This window comes from Spermophilus citellus (genome assembly GCF_964194105.1).
Source record: "Spermophilus citellus genome assembly, chromosome: 15".
NCBI classification, from domain to species: Eukaryota; Metazoa; Chordata; class Mammalia; order Rodentia; family Sciuridae; genus Spermophilus; species Spermophilus citellus.
This window is the reverse complement of record NC_138195.1, coordinates 90116801-90141472: the sequence shown is the minus strand read 5'-3', so window position 1 is coordinate 90141472 and position 24672 is coordinate 90116801. Positions and strand designations below refer to the sequence as shown.

Here is a 24672-nt window from a genome sequence, read left to right as displayed (position 1 = left end):
AGGTAGGAAAAGAAACGCAGAGCTGTTCCTGGTTCCCCAAACACCCCAAGTCTGGAGACTATAAGTGAGAGGATGGTGGGGTCCCTCCCTACATAAGAAAAACCTGCACACAGTGGTCTAAGGTGGGAGGCCCTTTCCGGAAAGGAGGCAGTGCAGGGTACTCTGGGCAGACCTGCTCTCAGGGCTATCAAACGTCCCCTCTTGAACTCTGGGATGGTGGTCCTTGGGGTGACTCCATTCTCTCTCCAACGAATCACACACAGTGTCCTCCAGGGTCAGTAGGCCCTGCTCAGAGGGAGGTTTATCCAAGGTGGGGTGGGGTGGGGGGACTTCTGGAATTCCTCATTCACTGCTCCTGAGCCAGCAGGTCTGGTGCATGGGGCAGGCGGGGGCGGGGCAGGAGGGCAGAAGAGCAGGCCTTGGGCTCTATCTGCATTTGCACCCCGGGCCAGTCTGGCCTCCGCTAGAGGCACGTTTCTCCACCTGTACAAGGAAGGAATTTGAGAGATGCCTGGAAGTTTTCTTCTAACGGGGAACTCCGGACTCCTGGGGAAAGGGGTGCCCCGCGGGGCAGCACGCTGGCCAGCATGGTGGAAGAGAAAGGTCGGGGACAGTCGGAGGCTGCCAGGACTCCAACACCTGCGGGCGCGGCAGGGCTGCGGGACGGCGCACCCGGGGCAGGAGGGAGGCGGGACGAGCCCCTGCCCCCGCCCCGCGCCGCCCGGCCCAGCCCCGCCCGGGAGGGCCGGTCACACCCGCCAGGCCGCCGACTCCCGCGCCCCGCGCCCGCTGCAGTGCCTGCGCCCCTGCCCCGCGCCTCGTCTGCCCGCGGCCCGCCGGCGCTCCCGTGGCCGGGACCCTGGCCAGGGCGCGAGGAGGAACGGGCATGGCCGGCCCAGGGGCCGCCTCGCCCGCGCTGGCCCTGGCGCTCCTGGCGGTGGCCACGGCTGGGGTCGGAGCCCAGCGCGCGACCGTCGAGGACCCCGACTATTACGTGCAGGAACTTTGGAGCCGGGAGCCCCACGACCAGCGCCCAGAGCCCGAGCTGGAGCCCTTTTCGCCGATGCTGCCCGTGGGGCCCGGGGAGGAGGAGCGGCAGCCGCGCCCGCCCCAACCCAGGCCGCCCACCAGGGCCACCAAGCCCAAGAAAGCGCCCAAAAGGGAAAAGTTGTACGCAGAGTCGCCTCCGCCTCCACCAGGTAACTTTTTGCAGGGGCTGGCTGGGGGGCGGGGGAGGGGGGATGCTGCCTGTACATCGCTGGCCTCCAGGGGACTCTGGCTTCCAGCCAACCTTCTGTGGTGCCCACGCCTCCCTGGGGACTTCATCTGCCTCCTTGGTGCTCTGTGCTCCCCACACTGAGCTGCAAGGATCACTCCCGCTCTGTCTCTTCAGGTGGCACCAGAGCTCGGACAATGGAAAGCTGCCCCCGGGAGCCAGGACCTTTTGTACCCAAGCTTGACATTCCTGTGGGGCGGAGGATCTTTCTGCTGGGCACTTCCTCCTGCTCTGCCTTCTTCCTCAGTCTTCACAGGCAGCGTTTTCTTGAGATGAATTTCCTTTCTGGCCATGTGTATGACTGGCCTGTTTTGGCAGGTGGCCCTCTGTGGAAAGTTCTGCCAGAGTGCCTTTACCCAGCCTGTGTCCCTTTCAGTCCCTCCCTCCTCTTGTCAGTGGGTCCCTTGAATCCTCCACCCAGTTGGGGCAAGATGGTCCATACAGCCCCAGCTGGGGACCCTGTGTGGCTCAGGACCCAGTGCCCCAGGTGTACCATAGTGGGGAGGCCAGGCTGCCTGAGTCCTGGAAAGCTCTGCGGAGGCTGGCAGCCTGGAGTGGGCTGTTTCCATCCGTCCCTCACACCCTTCTCCAATCCCTCCTGTCTCTGCCAGCCCTGTCTTGGGAATGACTTCCACTTGGTTCACTGCACTAACCTTGTGAGGTGGAACTCTCTCTCAATTGTCCCTTCCAGTGGTCCTTGCTCATTGTGCACGCCGCAGGCTTGGTGTTTCAGCAGTGGGGAATGAGCAAGGGCCATTCCACCAGACCTCTGGCCAGACTCTCCAACCCGGCAGGAGCCTTTCTTGAAGCACAGGGACGCTGTCACAGAGCCGGGGCATAGAAGATGAGACCTTTGTTTGGTTAAACTGCTCCTGAAAGTCACCAGTGAGGATAGCAGGGAAGTGGTGGTTGGGACACTCTTGAGAAGGTGTCCCTACCTGAGCATCCTCTTTACACATACATGAGGCCCTGCTGTGTTTCACAGGTGGCTCTAGGAGTTGTGTGACCTTAAACTGAACCATCCAGATTTCCCACTGTTTCCAGTGGGAAAGTTGTGGGAATTAAGATGTGTAAAAGCCACAGTGGCTGCTAATGGGAGTGGACAGAGAGGCTCCCACTTGTAGGATGTTGACCATGTCTGGTCTTTATGTGCACCAGATTCATATGTTCTTTCTGTGGCTCTGGAGGGTGGATGTCCTTGCTGAATTACTGATGAGGAACTGGCAGCACTGACAGTTGAAGTAACTTGCTCAATGTCACTTGCTGACATGTGAGATTTGAAAGCCCTTCTCCTGTGCTCTTTGGTTTAATGGTTGGAGTCGAATTTGCCTGGGTTATTGTTGTTGTTGTTTTATCTGCTACGTGCTTAGCATGGCTAGCTGCTGGTAGTCCCTGGGGTGGTGGTAGGGAAAGGTGGCTGAAGCTCCAGACTGCTTACCAGCCAGGTCTTGGGCTCACCAAATTGGGGGTCTGGGGCTCCTGGCTCTGCTTCTGGAGCCTTAACTTCTTAACTTTTTCAGACTAGTAGAACCTGCTGCTACCCCTGACTCTGTCCATTGCTGCAAAAGCCTTTTGACTGTAGCTTCCAGTGCACCTGCACCTCACAGGTGTTCTCACTCTCCTGGGAGGCCTTCTTTCATCCCTGAGAACCTGTTCAGCACAAGGTGCTGGGGAGACCCTTGGGATAGAAAGTATAAGACCACCTGTCCCCTACCCTCATGGACCTCATGGAAATTGGGGGACTTGGAGAAAACAGTTAGAGGTAGAAGTATGAGAGTATGGGGTATAAAAGAAAGAAATAAGGGAGCTTGGGCAATGCTGATGTTTAGGGCCTGCCTAGTGAGCCAATTTGCTTTTTGGGGACTCTTACTAGTGACTAGCCATCATTCCTGAGACAGCTGTCTCCACTAAAGAAAACAGCTCAGAAAGTCACAGCCTGCCCTCAGCAGTGTTCACTGTCTAATATGTCTGTGGACTCAGATATGGGGATGTGGCTCTCCTTTGTCCTTTGAGCATAGACAGCACTTGTTGGTGTTGGAATGGGGTCTCTGAAGGAGAAATCAAGGTGCATCCTAATCTGCATGAAGGATGTCATTTGCTTTTGGAAAGTCGTCTTGCAGATAGAGATTGATTGTGGGGCAAGAAGCAGTTTATTCCTATTGAATAGCCAGCCCTGGCTCCCGCAGGAAATGTGCCTCTAGCATCTACCCAGACAGGGTCCCCCAAACCCAAAACAGGTCCTGGAGAATTCCAGACTATCTTAGGAAGCTGGCCTGCTGGGGAGCTGCTTCCAAGCTTTCTGCTATTTCCAATGAATTGTGTGGGGGCTTTCTAGAGCTCCTCTCCACGAGGGTCATCCGTGTGTTGGGACTCCTATCTCACATTTTTATTTTGTGGCTGGTTTTATTTCTATTTTTCAAAAATTTGGTTTTGAATTTTGGTGTTCACTCAGTAGGTCTGGACCTCAAGTAGTGGAAGAGTCAGGTTTAAGAGTGACCTAGATGAAGGGGGTCAGTTTTGTCCAGTTAAACTGTGTTAGGAAACAATGGTTTCCCACTTGGAGTGGGGCCTTGACTGGACACTGCTCAGGATGCCTTCGGAGTGTGCATCTCTTCAGTGGGCTGCTGTGTAAGCAGGGTGTCATATTATCTTGGAAAGGTTCTTATGGAGGAGGGAACACAGGGCCCCAGCCTACAGGCTGAATCTCTGTACTGGGTGGATGTTGCACACTGGGTACCAAATACGGGCTGGGCGCTAAGGTGGCACTGTGGAAACTTCCACACCACGAAATGGTTCGTATGCAAAACTATTAAAAATGTGTAAAATTACCTTTAGGCTATGTGTATAAGGTATATAAACATTAATAAATATTGTGTTCAGATTTGATTCTCATCTCCACAATATCTCATCAGGTATATGCAAATATTCTAAAGTTCAAGAAATTCCAAAGCTTGAAACCCTTCTTGTCCCAGGCATTTTGGATAATACTGCATCTTCCACGAGGAGAACCCTGATATATAGAGTGGGATGAAATTTTTGAAAACATTTATATAAGTTTTTAGTTTAAAATAATTACAGACTAACAGGAAATTGCAAAAATAGCACAGTGAGGTCCCACCGTCCTACTCCGCAGTTTCCACCAGAGATAAACCTTAGCTAACTGTAGCATAGGGTTTCTCAGCAGTGGCAACCGTGACATCTTGGACTAACTGTGTGCAGGTCCAAGGAGGTTGGTGCCTGGCGAGTTGGAGGATGTTGGCAGCATCCCTGGCATCGACCCACTAAGTGTCAGTAGCACTCTCCCCCAGTTGTCATTGTCACAGCCAGAGATGTCTTTAGACATTGCCAAACATCCCCAGGGGGTTGAGAGACACTGCTGTATACAGCATGGAAACTAGGAAAATGACATTTGAAAACAATGTTAACCAGATTACAACATCACGTTCCACTAGTTTTTACTATGCTTGTGTGTACATGTCCCCTTGAGCATATGGAATCCTTTTTTTTTTTTTTTTTTTGAGTTTGTGGTGGACTTGGGTGTCATGCAACTTCTGAAGTCCTCCTTTGTGAACCTCAACTCATTCCTGAACATTACAACTTGGAGGAGCCTAAATGGTCACTGAGAAAGACTTCCTGTCTGGCAGGCCTGAGGGGGCGATGCACAGTCCCTGGTCACAACCTGCCACAGATAGGTTCTTACCATCTGGAGGCTGCTGGTTCACTGGATGAACAGTACTGGTTGCTAGAATGTTCTTCCTCACACAGGCTTGACAACCTGCTTCCCTCTAGTTCTATTTATTCAGCTGCTTTGAGTTAAACTCCATGGTTTCCAGGTTCCTGAAGCTGGAATGCTTTGGGGTTCAGGGAGGGAGCCCCAGGACCCTGGTCTGCATGGTCCCGTGCCTCCATGGTGAGCACACCAGTGGATTTGGGGTATGCTTCCTTTGCATGACATCTCCAAATTGATGACTTTGGTTAGTGGCCTTACTCTTTTAAGAGAATAAGATGGCACAGAGTAATAAACCATAGTTACATAACTCACCCCCTCCACTTAACAGTTAGAAACAAAATAATAAACATGACTCAGAAAAAGTGATTGGAAGATTTTTTTTTCTCCCTCCAGGGCACCTTGGCTCAGAAGTAGGCTCAGATATGTAGCATTACAGGTGGGTTCCTGCGTATCCCTTTGTTTGCGGTTTCTTCAGGCAGCAGTGAGGCTGTGTGGTGTTAGAGGATGTACAAACCCACCGCCACTGTCGTCCTGAGCCTATGGAATTTGCAGAGTGGGCAGTGAGCCATGTTTGCTCGTATGTCTGTGCCCAGAATCATCGAGTCTGCATTTTGTACTGTGTTGTGTCTCAATTGCGGGAGAAGTAGCCAGAGTTGTTATCTGAGCGTGTGTGATTGTCAACAAAGGCCTTTCTGTTGTGTGCGCTGCCACCGGTTGGTGGACAGCGTGCTTCACTTCTCAGCTTTGCTACATCTCTCCCCCAGCATCGGGCAGTGTGGCCTTTGGATGGAAGTGTCTTTTCTTGGGAAAGCTGGAGTGTGAGGATTAGGAGAATGTGTTTATAAATATTTAAGTGTCACCATGATGCTATTATAGCACCCAAAGAACCAACAAGCAAACCTCCAGGCTCACTCTGGGTTTAATCATAAGTGTGTTTTGTCCAGGTCAACTTCCTACAAAACTCCAAGGGAAAGGACTTTTTTTTTTTTTTTTTTTAAATCAGCTTTCTAAGGCACCGCCGCCCTTTCCAAAATGCTTTCCAAAGTCAACTTAGCATTGGCACATTCTCTCCTGCCTGTGCCCATGGTTCCAGAAATAAGGACTTAGGCTTGGATCATAAAGGGTGGGGGACCCTTCGCCAGCTGGCTGGGCTGACGAGATGAGCTGGGGTTAGAGGACCTGGCTGTATCAGTAACTAAGAAAACGGCGAAGAAACTATGCGCGCAGCACACAAACATGAGTTTCTAAGATCGAGAGAGGGACTTCTCTCCGACCCCAAGGGTCAGCTCCACACTGAGCAGCGCTGGAAAGAGAGTGTGCACCCGGATTCTTTTTATTTTATTTGGGGGGAAACACACAAGGGAGTTTGATGGAATGTTCTTTACCAAATAAGGCAGGGAATAGGGTTTCAAAGGTGGAGTCTTGCTTTGCGATATCTTGTGGTCAGCAGATTGATTGTCATTTTGGCAAGTCACACCCATCTCAGGTGCTGTGTGGGATCACAGGCAGAGTGAGAGGAAAGGCACACTTGTGTGGCACAGCCCAATCAGTGTGGAATTCCAGACCAGTCCCCTCGTATGCACAAATGCACAGAGCTCTCACACACAGCCCGTGGATGGCTCGTGACAGTTGGGGAAGCTGGCTTGCATGCTGTGGCTCATGCTTCCCTGTGCGCCTCAAGGTCCGTGGCTGCCAGGTTTCATGGTGGTTGGTGCCTTCACTGCTGGGATGCAGGAAGCCTGGTCTTGGAGCCTGGATTGAGATGGAGCATCATCTGGATGTCCCCTGGGGGCTGGGGACCCTGAGCACCCTGCTTGGCATTGTCAGCAATGAAGATTCAGCCCCCTGTGGCCCACTCAGGTCTCTGCCACTGTGGCTGTGGCTCTGGCTCTGTGATCATGGTTTCTTTGGCTGGCTCTGGGAAAGGACTGGTGTCCCCACCTGGCTGGCAGCCAACTGACTATGCACTGGGCATCATGGGATGGTTGGCACAGCATAGAACACCTTTAAATTTTAATTTGAACCTCTGATGTTGCATATTTATATGGAACACTGGTCCAGGATCCACATAGCTGGCATTAGCCTCTGGCTCTGCCACTTATGGGGGCTTGTGACATTTCCAAACCTTGATTCCTCTCTGTGGAGGCAATAATACCCTCACACTTCTGGAGGAGCTGTGACATTGGATGGTCTGTATTCAGCCTGCTCAGTGGAAGGCAGCTCAGAGGCACCTCTCCCCTGTTCCTCAAGTCCTTGCCAGGTTGTGCCCCAGGGGTCCTGCCAGCCACACCCCTGAGTTGTTGGTATTGTCCTTTCACTGTGCTGCCTAAAATCACCTCTCAGACACAGTCCTGCTCTCCAGACCTTCCTGTCCCCAGCTCTGTTCAGGTGGAACCCAAACTGAAACAGGCAGGTACTGCACAGTGCCTACCTGTGCCCACCTGTGCCCTGCTGCTGGTACCACTGTGCCTCCTTAAATTAAAATTAAGGAAGTCCATCTGGTTATGGGTCAGGGAGGGACTGCTAACTGCACAGAGGGTGGGAGTGGTGGCCACAAAGGCCCTGTGGCCCCAGCTGACCCCACTGTCCCTCATGCCTTGGGTCTGGTGGAGACAGTCTCCTGCATGACAGGCTGGACCCTAGGGGCAGGGGCCAACCAGCCTGGTTCTCAGGGAAGACACAGCAGACGAGAGGAGGGGGAGGGGCTGTTTGGTTGCCCGATTGCCTGGGTTTGGTCTGGTCCTGATAAGACATACTTGGGAAGTTTCACTGTTGCCTCCATGTCCCCACAGTGTCCCCTCCCCGCCAGACCACAGAGGTCACCAGTGACTGGAAGGGAACACATCCTTCAGCCACTGAGCCGCCTCTCAGGATTCATGCGATCCTCTGGGGATCCTTGTTTCCTCTGGGAGCCGCCCGTCCTCAGAAAGGAATGGGGCCAGGCTATTCCCTCTGCCTCCTGCCCCTTCCTGCTCACAGCCACGTGGAGCAGGAATATCTAGCCACTGTCCTCTAGGCTGTGTGTGTGCACCTGCCAAGTCCCCCTGGCCCTGGCTAAGGGACCCCCGATGACTGTCTGCCTGAGGCCTCGAGGCTGCATTTCTGGGGTGCTCCCGAGGACCCACTTGGTGGGGTTTTTCTCCTCAAGGGGGTTCATTCCTTGAGGAGAAGCAGGCAGGGACCTCAGAGTCCTGGGCCAGGTCCCTCCTCCAGAGGGGACGCAGAGCCCTCTGGGGCTGGAATTTCCTGGGGAAGGGCAAAGCTGCAGAAAGCCAAGGGTTTTCAGTGCCTGGGGGTTGCTACTGTAAGCTGCTTGTGCAGAGAGGGGAATGGTTTTCTATTAAGCAGATGAAGTATATTTGTCACTGTAGACCAGAATAGAACATGTGGCCCTCACTGGCACTTAAGTTTGCTACTTTTAAGGAATTCTGTGTTGTCACGCGGCCCAGATGGAGATGCTGATTTGATTCTGGCTCCTTCTCTGAAGTCTCTTCCCCCCCACTTTCTTCTTTCATCTGTATAGACCATATGTTGCCCTTCTTCTTCTTCCAGAGAGGAGGGGACTGTGGAAGGGAGCCTGCAAGCCAGCTGGGAAGGGTTCAGGTTTGGAGTCAATCTCCTGCTCCGAACCTCCTGCTCCGTCAGTGACCTTGTGCAGACCTCTTCCTCCTGCTGAGCCTCGGTGTCCCCATCTGCAAAATGCTCTTCTTAATAAGCCTCCTGCCCCTGGGAGTCTTTGCCAAGGTCGAGGGCTGGAGTCACTGCAGGAATGCCTGGTGGACTGTGAATCGCGCCACACGTGTTCGCTGTTAGCAACTGGAGCAGTGCTTTGTGACGTGTGGGGCTCAGGGAAGACGCTGGCCACGAAAAGATAGAAGCCTTCTTTTGTTCGGGGGTGACCATGGGTCACACACGTGACTTTGTTTCCTCCCTGGAGCTTCCTCTGTGGTGGCACTGTGTCTCCTGCTGAAGAGGGAGCCCAGATGAGTAAGGCAGGTCCCTAGCCATGCAGGGCACACGGGGCGGGCCCCACACTGGAGCCAGGCTCCCAGGATGGTGCTCCTGACCACTGTGGTCTCTGCCCAGAGAAGGTGGCTGGGCCCTCCCGACTGTGATCTCAGTACTACTTGCCACTACCACTGGGCACCCTGTTCCCGCATGTTGGTCACATCTTGTGAAGCTTTATTTTTTGGTAGAACCCCTTATCTCCCTCCCACACCAGGCTCAGTGTCACCAATAGTTGTGCTACAATCTTCCTGAATAACTAAGGTCTTTTGGGCACACTGCTTGTCAGGCTCTTTTGGAAGTGGCCATCTTGTCTGTGGTGGACACTGGTCATGACATTCCTACCCAGAGAATCAGGACCGTTGCAATGGTGACACTGAGGAGGTATTGATGTGACCAGATCTCTGAGTCGGTCCTCTTCCAACCATTATGAAGCGTCAGTTTTCTGGCTTCTAGACTCTAAAGGGGACACCCATTTTTCTAACTCTGTTTCAACTTACATGAGAAATGAAAGCTATTCCCAGAGGGCATCACCCAAGAATACAACAAAAGAGGATTTCCCTGGGTTGGGCCCAATGTTCCTTGTAATTTCTTGAAGAACTAGGGTTTTCTTGGGAAGCAGGTGACTAGTAATCTGAAATAGCTTCATTAATTGGTACAAGTCACAAGCTGCTTTTGACTTTTTAGCTTGCAGTTTAAAATCTCTTTAATTTAGAGACTCCTATTCTTCGAGTGTCTCTCCTCGTGGATCTGCCCTCCTTTGGCTTTTGTCCTTTTGGCCACCCAGTCATTCATCCAGCCTGTTATGCACAGTCTCTGGCAGTAGACAGTGAGCAGAGCCAGGTGCAGCCCCTGCCTTCTGAGTAGACACGTCACGGAGCCACCCTAATGACGCACACAGGAGAGGTGTGTGGAGCTGTGAGGAGGCTGCTGGAGCCCCCAGTCGTTTCCCCCAAACTATTCCCTAGGCTCTGGGGCCCGGGCCTTGATTGCTCACAGCTCCTCCCTTCCTGGAGAAATCCTGGTGGAGGCTGCATCTCCCACTTCCCAGATGTCAGTCTGCAGTCAGAGGCAGCCCCTCGTCTCAGGTGGGGACAACTGTGTGTGCGGCTTCTGCTCCAGAGCTCCTGGGTGACTAGCCAAGCCAGTCTCAGGCCGAGAGGACCACAGCCTTGCTTGGTCACTTGCCTGGCCTCCCCCTGCTTCTCTCCCTACCTCTCTTCCTTGGTTCCTCAAATGCACCCAAACTCCTACATCACACTCTGCCTGGAAGCAACTGGACCCTCACTGGAGGCTATCAGAGTCATCAGTGGAGGGCTGGATTTAGGCGGAGAGGTCAGGAAAGGCAGCTTAAGGAGGCAAGGCCATGCTGAGACTTGCAGGTGGGAGGAGCGAGCTAGTTCAGGAGTGAGGGGAAGAACACTTGGGGAGGCTGAGCAGCACATGCTAGTACTGGGGGGAGGAGGCATGAGCTGAGGGATGCCGGTGGGGGCTGTCAGGAGAAGCAGGAGCGCAGCCAGTGGGCTTCTTGGGCCACGGCGAGGTGGCTTTTCAGTAGATGGGCAGCATCATTACCTGCAGGCTCCCAAGCCAGGGCCTTGGAGAGATTTAGGTGGGGACAGCCCCCTGTGGGGGAACGCTGGAGTCAGAACTCCAGGGTTTCACTTCCAGCTCCAGCAGCTGTGTGTGGCGCGGCCGGGCCTCAGGGAGGGCAAGAGCCTTCTGCAGTCTCATAATCATAACAATGTGCAGGTGTGCGTGGCTTTCACCAGGTGTGCGTTTAACACGCTGTCATTACCTACAAGGTGCCCCAGAGTCCAAGGCACCGTCTCTAGGGACAGGGACACAGAGCTGGAGATGGCTGATGTGCAGGAGAGGATGGTGAGCTCTGACACCCCAGGTGGCTCTGACATGTGGAAGTAAAGGAATCTTTCTCTTTTTAGGGAAAAATAGCAACAGAAAAGGCAGAAGAAGCAAGAGTCTGGACAAGACCGCCAGCGACGACCACAGGGTCCCAGCGCCTGGAGACGTTGTCAGAGAAAGTAAGTGAGCCTCTTGGAGCGCCCCTCCCCGTCGGCGAGCTGTGCAGGGTAGGCACAGGCCCCTGCGGCTGCAGCCTGAGCATGAGGAGCCACCGCGGTGGTGAAGACACTGGTGTCCCAGCTCCCAGCTTGATTTTCAGATCGGTTCATGCAGGTCATTTCTGACTCTCCTGGGGCCCTTGGTGCTCTCCCGCCTCTTCCCCCTCCCCAAGACATCACTTCCTTTCTTGTGGGACCTCTTAGCTGCCCACAGCCCTGGATGTGCACTTCTCACCTCCCAACCTGACCCAGGCTTCTATCTTGACAGTCTGCAGTGCTGGCCTGGCATCTTGCACTATGTGAACACATCAGTCCTGTAACTACTTAGCTCAGGACGTTCCAAGGAGTTAGTTTGAGACTCATGGCCAAGCTCTGATCCACTAGCTGAGTATTTACTATTATTAACTATCCCATTACTGTTACTGCCTCTTTGTTGTTTTGAACTATCATATCCAATATCGCCTTTCTGCTGATACTAGCGATAGCAGCGTTTGTTAAATACTTAAGTAAATTGCCAGGTACTTGGCCTAGTATTTGACGTCTCCCAGTGCACCCTGAGCATTGAGGGTGTTATTATCATTGTTGTTATCCGTATTTTGCAAATGAGGAAAGCAACACTGTGTTATGCTGTTTACAGTTGACAAAACAGATTTTGAACCCAAAGTTCTCTGACGCTACACGTTTGCTTAGCAGTACTGCTGCTTAAAATAAGCAGAACATCTCACACAGACAGGACTCATTTTCAGCTGCCATGTGAACCCATAAACTGTGTCACACAGTGAGCTGTCACAGAGGGAATTGCATGTACCCCCAGGCACAATGTGGGATTTGGAACTGTGTTTCTAAGAACCCACCAGCAAAGAAATCACGGGTAGGACGAACATTTTAAAATAAAACCAGAAGTCAGTAATAAATGGACCCCTGCCCACTGAGAGGACTAGCTGTCAAGGCTGTGTTGAGGATCCAGTGTGGCGTGTGGGCTGTGTGTGTCTCTGGGTTTCTCCCAGAGTCTGAACTAACTGGGTGCTGATGGCCTCAGCCTGAGTGAGCCTGGGGTGCTGACTTTCTGTCCTTCCATCCAAACAGGTTGGTAAAATGCTCCCTCCCAAAGGCTGCAGGGCTGAGGTGGCTTTGAGCTCGGCCTCAGTAGTGCCCGGGTTCTGGCCGCTGTTAAGAGCTGGGTCAGGTTGGTCTTCACTACCTTGTTTATTCTAATGCTTTCACATATATCTGTTGCAGATGTTTAGTAGTTTCAGCAGAGGGATTGGTTTGAACGCTCTTAGTTCTTCATACTGAGAATCGAAGTTATTAAAATTTGAGGAGATATTTTGAGAAAGATTTTTTGAAGGCCCATCTTCTCCTTCTCTTTTCTTACTGATGTCTGAAGTCGTCTCCTTTTCTGACACCCCCACGCCTTCCCCTGGATCATTAGGGATTATTGTCCTGACCTAGCCTCGTGGTTTCCTTAGGATAGGATCACTCGCTTCAAAGGCGGCCACCATGGCTCTGATTTTAGTCCGAAAATTCTTCTTTAAAAAAAAATAAGATTGAGGAGAGCCTGGGAGGGGACGAGCAGGTGGGATGTCCCTGATGTGCAGCTGTGGAAGAGAGCTGGGTGACGATGCTCTGGGGGGTGTGGGGGGGTGGCATAGCAGTTAGAGTCAGGCAGCTGCACCTGTGGGGTGGTGCTGAGCATGACAGGGTCTCAGGTGTACAGCTGGGCATTCTCAGGACAGAGTCAATCTCCTCTCTGCATCTCCTCAGGCCACACTAGGGGGTCTTGATGGAGATGTGGCAGAAGGCTGGGGGAGTGCAGATGTTCACTACATCAAGTTCAGGATGGTGGACAGTACAGATGGCCACTACATCAAGTTCAGGGTGATGGCCAGTGCAGATGGCCGGTATATCAAGTTCAAGGTGGTGGGCAGTGCAGGCGTCCATGATGTCATGTCCAAGGCAGTTTCCGGTGCAGATCTTGACCACATCGAGTTGTGAGGCGGATGGCATTGAAGGGCTTGTCTCAGTTGTGGAAGTCACCTTGGGGAGCTCTAGTGTTGTGGGAGAGAACAGGAATCTGGCTGTCGCTATAACTAAGGAGCAGCGGTTGTGTCAGGGCCCACCTGCATTCTAGATGTTGTTCTGTAATGATGTACAGGGTTGGTTACTTACTGGTCTACTTCATCTCTCTATATCCACACTCTTTGCCATGCAATTTCTCAGTTCCCTTCTTAACAGATGAAAACCCCTTGACTTTGGGCTGGTCCATGGGCTTCTTTAGGCCAATAGAATGAGGAGAAGTGACCGTGTGCCAGTGCTGAGCTGAGGGCTTAAAAGGTGTTGCTGGTTTCCAAATGTATGCACTTAGGTCACTGGCCCAAGGAGGCTGAGTAGGGAGTGGAACAGATGTGGACCCAGCCTGTAGATTACAACCATTGCACTGAGCCCAGCTGATCAACAACACACTTAAGAAAGAAATGCTTGTTGTGTGCCTTTAAGAATTTTTAATGGTTTGTTACACAGCAATAGCTGACTACTACAACAGAGACAGAGAATATCCTTGATTGTTTAGTGTTTCACCAATTGGATATTCCATCATTTAATCATCCAGTGATGGACATTTATGTTGTTTCCAATCTTTTGCTACTCTAAACAGTGTTGTAGAGAAATTACCATATACCATGCCGTTTACCATGTATAGCTTGCAAAATGATTTCCTACTTGGCAATGGCTGGACCCATTTCTGGCCTCTGCTTTCCTTTTTTCAGCCAGATGGAAGGGTGTTTCTCACAGATGTCCTGTGGTTTAAGCCTCTGCTTGTACATCCTTTCTCTAGGGACTTGGACCAGTGGCTGAGCAGGTGGTTGAGAGGACAGCTTTTAGGATCGGGTTCTATGCTTCTTGGCTGTGAGACTCTGGATAAGTTATTGACTTTGCTATGGCTCATTTCTGCCTCTGTAAAGTGGAGATAACATCTTCTTTAGTGGCATCCTGTGAAGATTATACGCTGTCTGCCGAGTGTAGCACATGTAGGACACACTAAGATCTTAGCAAAGTTTGCTGATTTTGATTGCTATCTTGGGATTTTTTTTTTGTATTCCTTGGAAGAGAGTTCAGAAAAGTTTTATAAAATATCAAATTGTAAATATGTTATTGGTTGAGAGGCAAAATTGAGGACATTATGTAAGAACTTATATAACCACCTAAAATGTAACCCTTAAAAATATAAAATTCATTCTTATGGGTCATGCAAAATCTGCTGTTGGTAGACCTTATCTGGCTCTCCTGAGGATGTGGTTTGCTAGCCCTGCCTCAGAATGAGTGTTTGGCAAGTGCTGCCTCCAGAGAACCTCCCTGGCACATCTCTCTTTCACACTCCTGTGCCTTTTTCTCATTGTCTCATAGTGATTTCTATGCATGGCTCTTTGATTCTGAGAGAGTATGAATGCTCAAGTGCAGGGCTCCTACAGACCTATCATGGGGTGCACTCACTATTGGTAGTAGCACTTGGAAAGAATGGCACACCTGTTTATTGGGCACATACAGTGTTCCAGAACTAACACTTCAGTGTTCAGGACAAAGACTTGGGTGTTTGTTCCAGACAGGGGTTCAGGAGGCAGAACCCCTGTCTTGGTAGCACACATGGGTGGCACGAGAAGACTTTGTGCTCTAGGGAGTCTAGGTGTTTGAAAGTGGGTTTTGGGGAAGTGATTAAGTCATGAAGGGCAAGTCCTCATGAGTGGGATTAGTGCCTCTTTTAAAAGAGATTCCCCCAAAATGCCCTAGCTCCTTTCACCAGTGTGGATGCAGGGATAAAATGGCTGTTGCATGTCAATCAGAAAACAGGCCTTTCCTGGACACCGAATCTGGGGGTGGCTTGATCTTGAACTTTTCAGCCTCCATAACTGTGAGAAGCAAATTTCTGTTGCTTATAAGCCACATAATCTGTGGTATGCAGGTAGAGCAACTTGAGTGGAACAAGAGAGTGCTCCAACAGGAAGATGGTGCTCTACAGTGCTGCCTCTGTCTGTTGGATATCAAGTGTCCACTTACATATGAGTGATTTAAGGCTCATTACTCCATTTATCACTTCTTCATTTTTCTACCCATGCATGAAACACTCCAATCTCTACATTACTCTAACTTTCTAACAGATCTTTATATCTGGTAGTTTTCCTCTTCCTCCTCCCTCCTCCTCCTTCTCCTCTTCTTCTTCTTCTCTCCTCTCTTCCTTCTTCTTTCTATTCTTCTTCTTCCCCTCCTCCCCTTCTTTTAGTTATTCTTGACCCACTGTGTACACATGTATGTAGAATCACACAAACATACATCTATGTCATCTAGTCAAATCCTAGAAAAACTCTTGGAATTTTGGTTAAATTTTCATTAATTTCACAAATCAATTTGGGAAGAATAAACATTTATAACATTGAATCTTCTAATCCATGAATATGGTATAGCTCATCAGTTGTTATATCTTCTTTCCTATTGCTCATAATTTTTTTCTATAGGTCATGTGCATTTTTAACAGATTTATTCCTAGATACTTGCTATTGTGTGATGCTTTTAATTTTAACTTTCCAACTCTTTATTGCTAGGATACAGACATATAGTTGGTTTTTGTATGTTGATTTTATATCCAGCAACCTTACTAAACTGTTACTATTTATAAAAATACATTATTTTGGATTAAAGTGCAAAATTATAAGATATGCTAAATAATGACAATTTTGGTTTTTCTTTCCATTTCTTAGATCTTTTATTTATTTTTCTTTGCTGCATTGGTCAAGATCCCACTTTAGAAAGAATAGCTTTTTCCTTTTGGATTAATTTCTGCCTTTAAATATTTACTTTTCTTCACATGTGTCCTTATTTTAAATATTTAAAAACCTATAATATATTTTCATTTCTTAACTTTATCATGTCATTTTTTTTTTTTTTTTGGTTGATGTTGTTAAGTAAAGGCCGAGTCTCTTGGGCTATAGTAAAGAGGAGTAATTTCTGGGAAAAGTATTTTCCAGCTATTACATGAAACCATTTTCAAAGCTGCATTATTTCTCTGTGTCCTTTGGATGGTGTACCCTTTTTGTCTTCTTTTGAGACACTTTTGTTCCCCACGACTGCACATTGGTGTTTGTCTTTACTCGTCTTTGAATGCGGCAAGATCCACTCCGATTTCCTCCATTGGGGGGCAGTCTAAGGCTTTTCCCAGAGGTACAGATATCGCCCAGGTCGGCCCCCCACCCAGTCCCAGGACAGCACTGACCCTGGTTTCTAGCAGCCTTTTATCTTTCCACTGGTTTTCTTCTGAGAGGCCAAGTTGGTTTCCCACTGTGAGCCCTTAAACACTGCGATCCAATGGGACACTGGGAAGATCTGTGATCACCTGTGTTTTTGTGACAGTGTTCTTCTTGTCTCCTCTTTTGGGCACTGCCTTCCCCCTACTTTCTGTCCAGCTGTTTTCTGAGAATTTCTGATATGGATAGTTCTAGAAAGTTCCTTGGGTGGAGAGGTAAGCTCCTGGCCATTCCAGAAAACCACATGTGGGCTTTTATAGACAGCGTCTAATTTTCTAGTTGCTGCAGACCCTGGATTTGCTAGAGGCACTCATAGCAAGAGAGGGATGAAAGGTTTTTTGCCCCTCATTTGGGAAGCCCTGTTTTCCCCTTAACCATCTCCATCTGACTCACACGTGGTGACTGTTAGTCCACATCTGGCATTAGGTTGAAGCCCTGTCGGGAGACTTTCCTATTTTATTTCTTCATGTGTTTTGGGGCAAGTTTGGGGGAGGTTGCAAAATTTTAAACGAGAATTCCACAAAGTCTGTGAACAACCAGTGGTTTTATGAGATATATTAAATAATCTTGAACATAGTGTAAGAGAGTTTTTCCTTTTAAATCCTCTTTTAAAAATGCAGCTTTTTGTCCCCCTGAAATAATTACAGAACCACGGGAAGTTGCAAAAAGATTTTGGGGGGAAGAATCCCGTGCAGCCTTCACACTCCACTTTTAGTACTGACATTTTGCACAACTGTGGTACAATAACACAATTGAGACATTGGCGTTGGTACAAGCCACGGAGCATGATCTGACTTCATCATCTGTGTGTGTGCCGGTGTGCCTGAGTGCAGTCCTGTGCAGGTTTGTGGAAAGACCACTGTCCCACCAAAGCACCCTTGTGCTGCTGCTTGGTAGCTGCATGTCCCCCACCCTGTTCCTAACTCCTGCAACCACTTATCTGTTTTCTTCTCTATAATTTTTTTGTACTTAGACAATGAGATATATGGTAACTTTTGAAATAGCCTTTTTTTTATATTCAACATAATTCTCTTTTATGCCTTCTGAATTGGAAAAACGGGTTTAGTCTATAATCAGTGTGATGTTGTAGTTAGGAAAAGCTGAGGCCTTTTTAAAATTTGTTGAAGTGTAACATGTATACAGAAGATTATAGAAATCATATGGAATCGTCATAGAAATGAATTGTCCTAGAGTCCACTTGCACATTGTGTGAATGTGCTGTTAAACTATGGCTTAGAAGGAGGAAGAACCAGCAGTACCTCTGGGGTCTCCCGCTGCCCCAGCTTGGCACTCCCCAGCTTCTCCTCAGAGATCCCCACCATTAGAGATGACCTGCCTGGATGAATTTGGCGGTATTCATCATGTACTCTTGAACCAGACTCCTTTTGCTCAGCTTTGTGTTTTGGAGATTCACCCTACTTCGGCACATTGATTCACACTATTCTCTTGCAAGACTGAACTTGTCATTCATTTTCATATTGACGGACATTGGGGTTGTTTTCAGTGTCGGGCTATTACACATGGTGCAGTTAGGTTCATTCTTGTGCTGGTCTTCAGGTGCATGTGTGATGTTGGGTATTTCCTCCAGTGGAATTGCTGGGTCCTAGGGTGTGAGTATTTATCTTTAGTTAGTATTGCTAGAGATTTTTTCTGATTGATTAGACCAGTTAACGCTCCTACCAGCAGTGAATGAGACTCCAGTTGCTTCTTTTCTTTGGAGGCCCACATTTGGCATTATCAGTTTTTAAGATTTTATTTGTACTGGGAGCTGTGTACTGGGAGCTGTGTACCGCTATGCCACAGTGGTCTTAATTGGCATTTTCTTGATGACTTGCCATCAGGCTGACTTCTTTTGTGACTACTCATCCAGGTCTTTTGCTCATTTACTCATTTATAGGAAGGTTTTTTGTTTATTTGCTTTCCCTAAAAAAAATGCTGCAGATATGAGTTCCTTGTTGGTTATGTGCATTGCAAGTATCTCCCCCCCCCCCCCTCGGCTTACCTTTTCACTCTAGCAATGGCATCTTTTAAATAAAAGATGTTCTTAAATTTAAAACGTGAATTTTAAATTTAAAAAAATCATTAATGTTTTATGATTAGTGCTTTTTTTCTTTATTTAAGTATTTCTTGCCTCCCCCAAGATCTTGAGGACTTTTCCTAAGTCACCTTCTAGTGATAAAATTTCCTTTTACATTCCTGTGTTTCCATTAACATTAAAACAAAGAGCAGCTCAGAGATTTCCCAACACCCTGAGCGGCCTGTGTCCTGCTGGAGTCAGTGGTGTCTGACAGGCAGGAGCCACTCAAGTGGTGTCCCACGCACCAGGAAGCTGCCTCCGTGCGCCTCATTCGTCAAAGGGAACGTCAAGTTCAGAAAGGGGAAGGAAAGCATTCCATAAATCACAGCTATTCCATTTATAGGCAACAATGGAAGCTAAAAGTTCAGGAGGGCTGGGAATTATAACTAGGAGCCTGTCCCTTGCCCCTAGAAATTCCCTGCTCCATTTCCAGCAGGCAGCCACCGCAGGCAGCAAGGACCAGGACCCTGAGCTCCCCTCTGCCAATTTGGTGACAATTGTCCCAGCTCCAGTGCCTTCTTCCTGGTTTGACCCAACAACAACCAAGCAATTAGCATTTGTAGTATAGTTTGGAGTTTTCAAGTCAAACAGGGGGCATAAGGCTATATGGGATCCGCATTGCACTTGATTTTCAGGTTCTAACTCAGACACTTAGTAGCTGCTAAGCTCAGCTTAGTCTCCCTGAGTTTCCGTTTGTTCCTGTGGGGAATGGAATGATGTGCCCATGTCTTATGGTCATTATGAAGATTTACTCTTATGAATTAGTGAAGAAACTTCCAGAGGGCCTGGAGGTTGTTTGCACATTACCCTGTGGCCTCCAAATCACTACCCTTTCAGCTATTTCTTATGACTCGACCTTCATATAACAGCTTTCCCTCCAACCTGTCTCCACCCTAGCAGAGTTGGGATATTGGGAGTGGAGTGTTGGGACTGGTGCCCCCGATTCAGGACTCACATGCCATGTTCTGACTGTGCCCTGTAGCTTATGGGTCACAAAGACCTCCTTGGTATTAAAGATGATGCACATACCCAGTTGGCTCAAGTGCTGATGTACACATGGGGTGATTTAGGTGGTAGTAGGGACCACTGCAAAGTGTCTGCAGTGCAGAGGGTGCTAGCAAGGGACAGACCTATTGAAGCATGGGGTGGACAGGGTGGGGTGAGGCAGGGGCCCATCTTCACCACCCAAGGAACAGAGCCCAGGGCTGGGAGATGGCAGGCACCCTACTCAACAGAGGTGTTGGGAGACAGCCCTGCTTGCTTTAAGAGAAAGTATGTTCATCCTTGATGACTGTCACTCTCCTTTCTCCAAATTGTGACACATCTCAGATCTTAAATAATATATTCCTGAAATGTTTGTTCACACCTTTCTGCTCACCCACATGCTTCTCAGGATTAGAGCCTTTTTCTTCCTAGAAGCAATGGAAACGTGATTTGATGGTAAAAGACATGACTGCTTGTTTTTTTAGATGGTGGGGGAGCTTGCCTGAGGAAGTGGGTGGCACTGCTGGCCCAGATCCGCTGGGGAGCCGGGTCCTGGTGCCAGGGAAGGGACTCTCCCTCAGCCTGGCTGGGAGCTTAGCAGAACACTGACGAGGGCTGAATCGCTGTGAATGAGACTCCCATTTATTTCAAGCATTCTTTAAGCCAATAATTCTCTCATGGCTTGACATAATAATAGAAATATGTTATAGTTCATCCAAGATTTGTCTTTTGCTTTCTGCATATAGATGTCTAAATTGCCTTAAACCCCTTTTTTCCTCCTTCATTCTGCTTGATCATTAATGCACCTGTCTTCCTCAGCTTTGTGTCCTGAAGGTTGAAGGAAAGGCCTCCTTGTTGAAAGGCAGTGTTGTGATTGGCAGGTCCTTGGCCAAGGACAGATGTTTCTTTGAGAATTTAAACTGAAGGAATTCTTAAGTTCTTGTTCCAACTCTGTGTTGTGTTTGGAGTCCTTTGGCTGGCAGGGTCCTCACTTCTTGCTGTCCCCAGGGTTTATCTGCTTGTCTCTGGCACATTATCCCAGCACACTATCTCAGAAAGGTCTATGCTTATGGTGGGAGGGGGTAATTTTCTGAGTGCTCATATGTCTAAAATGCCCTTAATTGTCTTGATTGTGGACTGGTAGTTGGTTGGTAATGGAGCCCAGATTCCAATTCATTTGTTTTCAAGCCTTTGATGCAGGAACTGCCACTGAGAAGTCTTGTTGGTTTGATGACTGCACTTGGTCCTCTCCAGGAGTCACAGGAGGACCAGCTGGGGATGCCGTTGGTCTCCCCCGTCCTCCTGGATTTCTGGTTCTGAAAACATGGAGGTGTCCTTGGAGCCGTTCATCCTTGCTGTGGATTTGGCGTGGCTGCTCTTGCTCCAGAGAAGCAGGCTTTGCAGCTGTGCTGTTAGCAGCTGTCCCGCACTGTGTCTGGGGCCTGGGGTCCAGAGTGCAGCCCATCTTTGGCTTTGCTGTGTCTGGGCCTGAGACAAGGCAGGGCTTCTGGGTGGGAGGGTATGTGGAAGAGGCTTTCCTCCTGGCTGCTTGGAAGCAAGGAGGGAGGAAGAATCAGGGGTCAGACATAATCCCCAAGGACATGCCTCCAGGGACCCACTTCCTTCCACCAGCTCTCACCTGAAGTTTGTGCCCCTCCTGGTAGTGCATATCAGCCTCTGGTGGTCTGGGTACTTGCTGCATGGTCATCCCTTATTGCATGGCCTCTCTCTGTCTCACTGCATGGCTCCCATCCCGTGGCCCCTTCACTTCCTATATGCCTCTCCCCAGGCACATTGCAGGACCCCCATTCACATGTTGCCCCCCTCACATCTCCCCCACTCCATCCCCCCTTGCTGCAGGACCCTCTCAGAGAACCTCTTTAGAGCACCAGTGCTCACCGCAAGCTCCCCTGTCCTCTTGCAGTGCCCAGTAGGTGGACAGCCACATCTCACCTGCGGGCTCCTGCTCCCCACCATGGCAGGACCCTGTCCCTCTGCCTCCCACGCATGGTGCAGATGGCAAATGAACAGTTCCTGGTCCAGGAAGCCTCCTCCTAGCGGGTGTCGGCAGGGCCAGGAAGCCGAGTGGCATCATGTGTCAGCTGGAGCTCTGAGGCCAGCAGGCTTGTCTCTGTTGACCCGCCTCAGCTCTCAGGGCCTTGGTTTCCTTTTCTGAGAACTCAAGGAAGGCCTGGTGGTGTCTGGGGTCCTGGCCGGCAAGTGCCCACAGAAGGCCTGCTGGCTGTCCTCTTGCCAGCCCTGCAGCCCCCTGGGACCAGCAGGCTTTTCCCTGAGGGGAGTCATCCGGGATGTTCAGGTGCACCACATCTGCTGGGGGCCCTGGGATCCTGGGGCACCTTCTCAGTGGCGACCCACATGAATATTTGCATTTACCCCGTTAAGTTTGGAGCTGTCTAACTTCTGGTAGGGATGGGTAGGTTCACTCCTACTTGGGAGTTTTGTGGGCTTCGCCAAGTCAGGTGCTAAGGTGGAGGCGCCACTGGAGACTTGGATTCCAGCATAGTGGCAGGTCTACAGGTGAGCACACCAGGTGCCAGCAGTTGTGTGGGTCACGACCGGGCAGGAAGTGCCCCGGGATCTCAGGGCACCCCAGGGGATGTGGGGCATCTGTACATCCAGGAGGAGTCCCATTGGAAAAGACCTACTGGTCTCAGGGGGCTGGAGAGCCTGGCAAGATGACAGCCACCCACCCAGTGCTCTGCAGGTAAGAATGACAGCTCCAACGGGGGAGGCCCGTGGCTCAGCCCCCGCTGCTGTTAGTACTCCCATGTGTAGGGATGATGGGCTGAACTTGGACGATCACCAGGGTCTGCCCAAGCACTGGCGTTTTATTCCAGGGGCAAAGGGTACTAGTAGCTGTTTTCAAAGTTGTCAGAACAGACAACACTAGAGTCTTTCTATTTTGGTGTCCTCTTCATTAGCATGCACAATGCGGAGGCCAGAGTTACTGAAGCAAAATCAACAACTTCTGATTGATTTGCAGAGCTCAACCATGGGATCGTTCTGAGATTGTTACCCAATGCTGCTGCCTGACTGAGTCACCTTGTGGAAGGGCCCTTAATTGGGAACAGGCTCAGATAGCAGCAGGGACAGCGACAGAGAAGGAATACCAGGGCCGAAGCAGCAGAAAGCAGGTGGCGGCAAGAGTGTTGACAGTCGCGGTGACCCTATCTGTCTAGAAACACAGTATGCCGGCAGCGAGGGCTCAGAGGGAAAGGAAAAGCACATGACCACCTTTAGAAAACCAGGAAGGTTTCTTGCAGCAGCTGGCCTTGTTTATAACGCGCCTTGTTCTTCCAGGTTGCCCGCCTCTTGGTCTGGAGACCTTAAAGATCACAGACTTCCAGCTCCATGCCTCCACGGTGAAGCGCTATGGCCTGGGAGCGCATCGAGGGAGACTCAACATCCAGGTACCAGCCCTTCTGGTGCATTCTGCTTGCAACTCCAATCGCTCCAGTCACAGATGCGGCCAGGGTTCACTGAGCTCGGGTTGGACACCATGCATGGCATTTAAAATGTGTTAGTCTGGGCTCTCACGACAAATGTGGCATCGCTGCGTAAATCTCACTGTGCAGAGAGCATGCTGAGATGCAGAGAGCGCGTGTCTTCTTCAGGATGGCCTTTGGTAGAAGTAAGGTCCCTGGCACCTAGACCAGGTGGTCTGCTTCCCTCTTGAGCTTGTCCCTCCACAGGCCCTCTGTCTGGGAGGAGCTGGAGCAAAGCGAGACAGGCCTAGGGGCCTGCTTGTGGCTGAGGCATGGGGCAAGGAGGTGGTGGCACTGCTCCTCCTTGGCTCCCTGCCAATCTTAGTCTCTTCTCATCTCCACTGTGTCCACCTCCTCCAGGCTGTTCAGTGACCTCAAAGGTCCCTCGAGGTCAAATCCTTAGTGCTTCCTGGGGCTGGGTGCATCCTGCTTTTCTTTCATCCCTGAGGCTCCAGGGCCACTGTGACGTTGGCCCTCAATACTGTCAAGTGTTTCTCTCAAGTGATGCCCCACACACTCTACACACCACATGGTTCTTGACTCCACACCTTTCCTCAGGTGGATTTCTCTGCCTGGAACCCCTTTGCCTCTCACTGTAGAAATCCCCGCTGATCCCTGCTGTCCCTGCTCCAACAACTCTTGTGGCCTCTTAAGTCAACCCACATGTATTCCCTCCCAGTGTGGCGGTTGGAGGTCTCACTGGGCGAGGTCAAGCTGTGGGTGGGCTGGTTCCTTCTGGGGGCTCGGGAGCATGTCTTTCCTTCCCTGTCCCAGCACCCTGAGGCTGACCTGCTCCTGGCTTGTGGCCTTTCTTTCTTGGGAGCCTGCCGGGCGGTCCGAGTCCTTGGGTGCTGCTGTCTCTCTGCTTCTCTCTTCTTTTTCACTTTTGAGGACCCTGTCGATTGTGCTGGGCCTTCCCAGATGCCTCAGGACCCTCTCCCTCCCCTTCTGCAACCCAGATCCCATCTGTAGTCTCCATTCCTCCTTGCCACGTAGCCTGACATGTGCATGGGACATGGGCCTCTTGGGGGACATGATTTTGCCCATCTCTCTCCGGTGCCCATTCCCCCACCCTGGCTCCCGCTGGTCAGCTCTTCTCAATGTAGCGTCTGATCTGTCCTGCCCCGTGTTGCTCTCTCCTGTTCCACATTTCATTTCTCTTTCCCCGTCCGCTCCATAACGGTGTGCAGGTTCCAAAGCCTTATGCACAAGTGCCATCTTGCTCAGGTCCTTCCATCCCTGCTACACTCAGGCTAGTGGCTTCAAAGTGGCAGTGTGGACCCCTGCGGTCATTGTAAGTGTGCTGTGCCAGAGGCCCCTTCCCAGGGAGTGCAGGGGCTCAGGGTTTTCTAAACTGAGCTTCTGCTGTCCCGCTGCAGGCCCCAGACTTGAGCCCATCCAGATTGGTTTAGAAATACTCTTTTTTTAAAAAAACTATGAATAAACATTTGGTTATATACAACTGGAAACTACAAAAAATAAAAATAAAAACAACAACAACAACAACAACAAAAAAACTCCTGTATTTTACACAGGAACTCTGAAAAGAGTTTGACCAGAAGTTCCTGCTGTCGATCCCTGAGTGTCCCAGGCACCCTGGGGTGCCTCCAAAGGGGAACCAGAGTCAGACCCAAGGGGTTAGATCCACATGGGAGTGTGGGGCTGTTTTGTGCATCGACAAGGGGGGCTCATCTGATGCCTTCCATGCTTTCTCTACAAATG

The 24672-nt window shown here is 50.2% G+C and overlaps 1 protein-coding gene across 2 annotated transcripts in view; it reads left to right on the top strand.

Annotated features, from left to right (window-relative positions):
- The first annotated feature begins 593 nt into the window (after nt 1–593).
- Nucleotides 594–24672, top strand: part of CPXM2 (carboxypeptidase X, M14 family member 2) — a 95471-nt gene continuing 71392 nt past the window's right edge. Inside the window, exons 1-3 of one of the 2 annotated variants that reach the window (XM_081267787.1) lie at nt 594–1199; nt 10955–11053; nt 22766–22875. In XM_081267787.1, the coding sequence (XP_081123913.1) occupies nt 887–1199; nt 10955–11053; nt 22766–22875 (522 nt within the window). In that variant the 5' untranslated portion in view covers nt 594–886. The remainder of the gene's footprint in view (nt 1200–10954; nt 11054–22765; nt 22876–24672) is intronic. The other variant, XM_081267788.1, reaches the window with a different exon arrangement.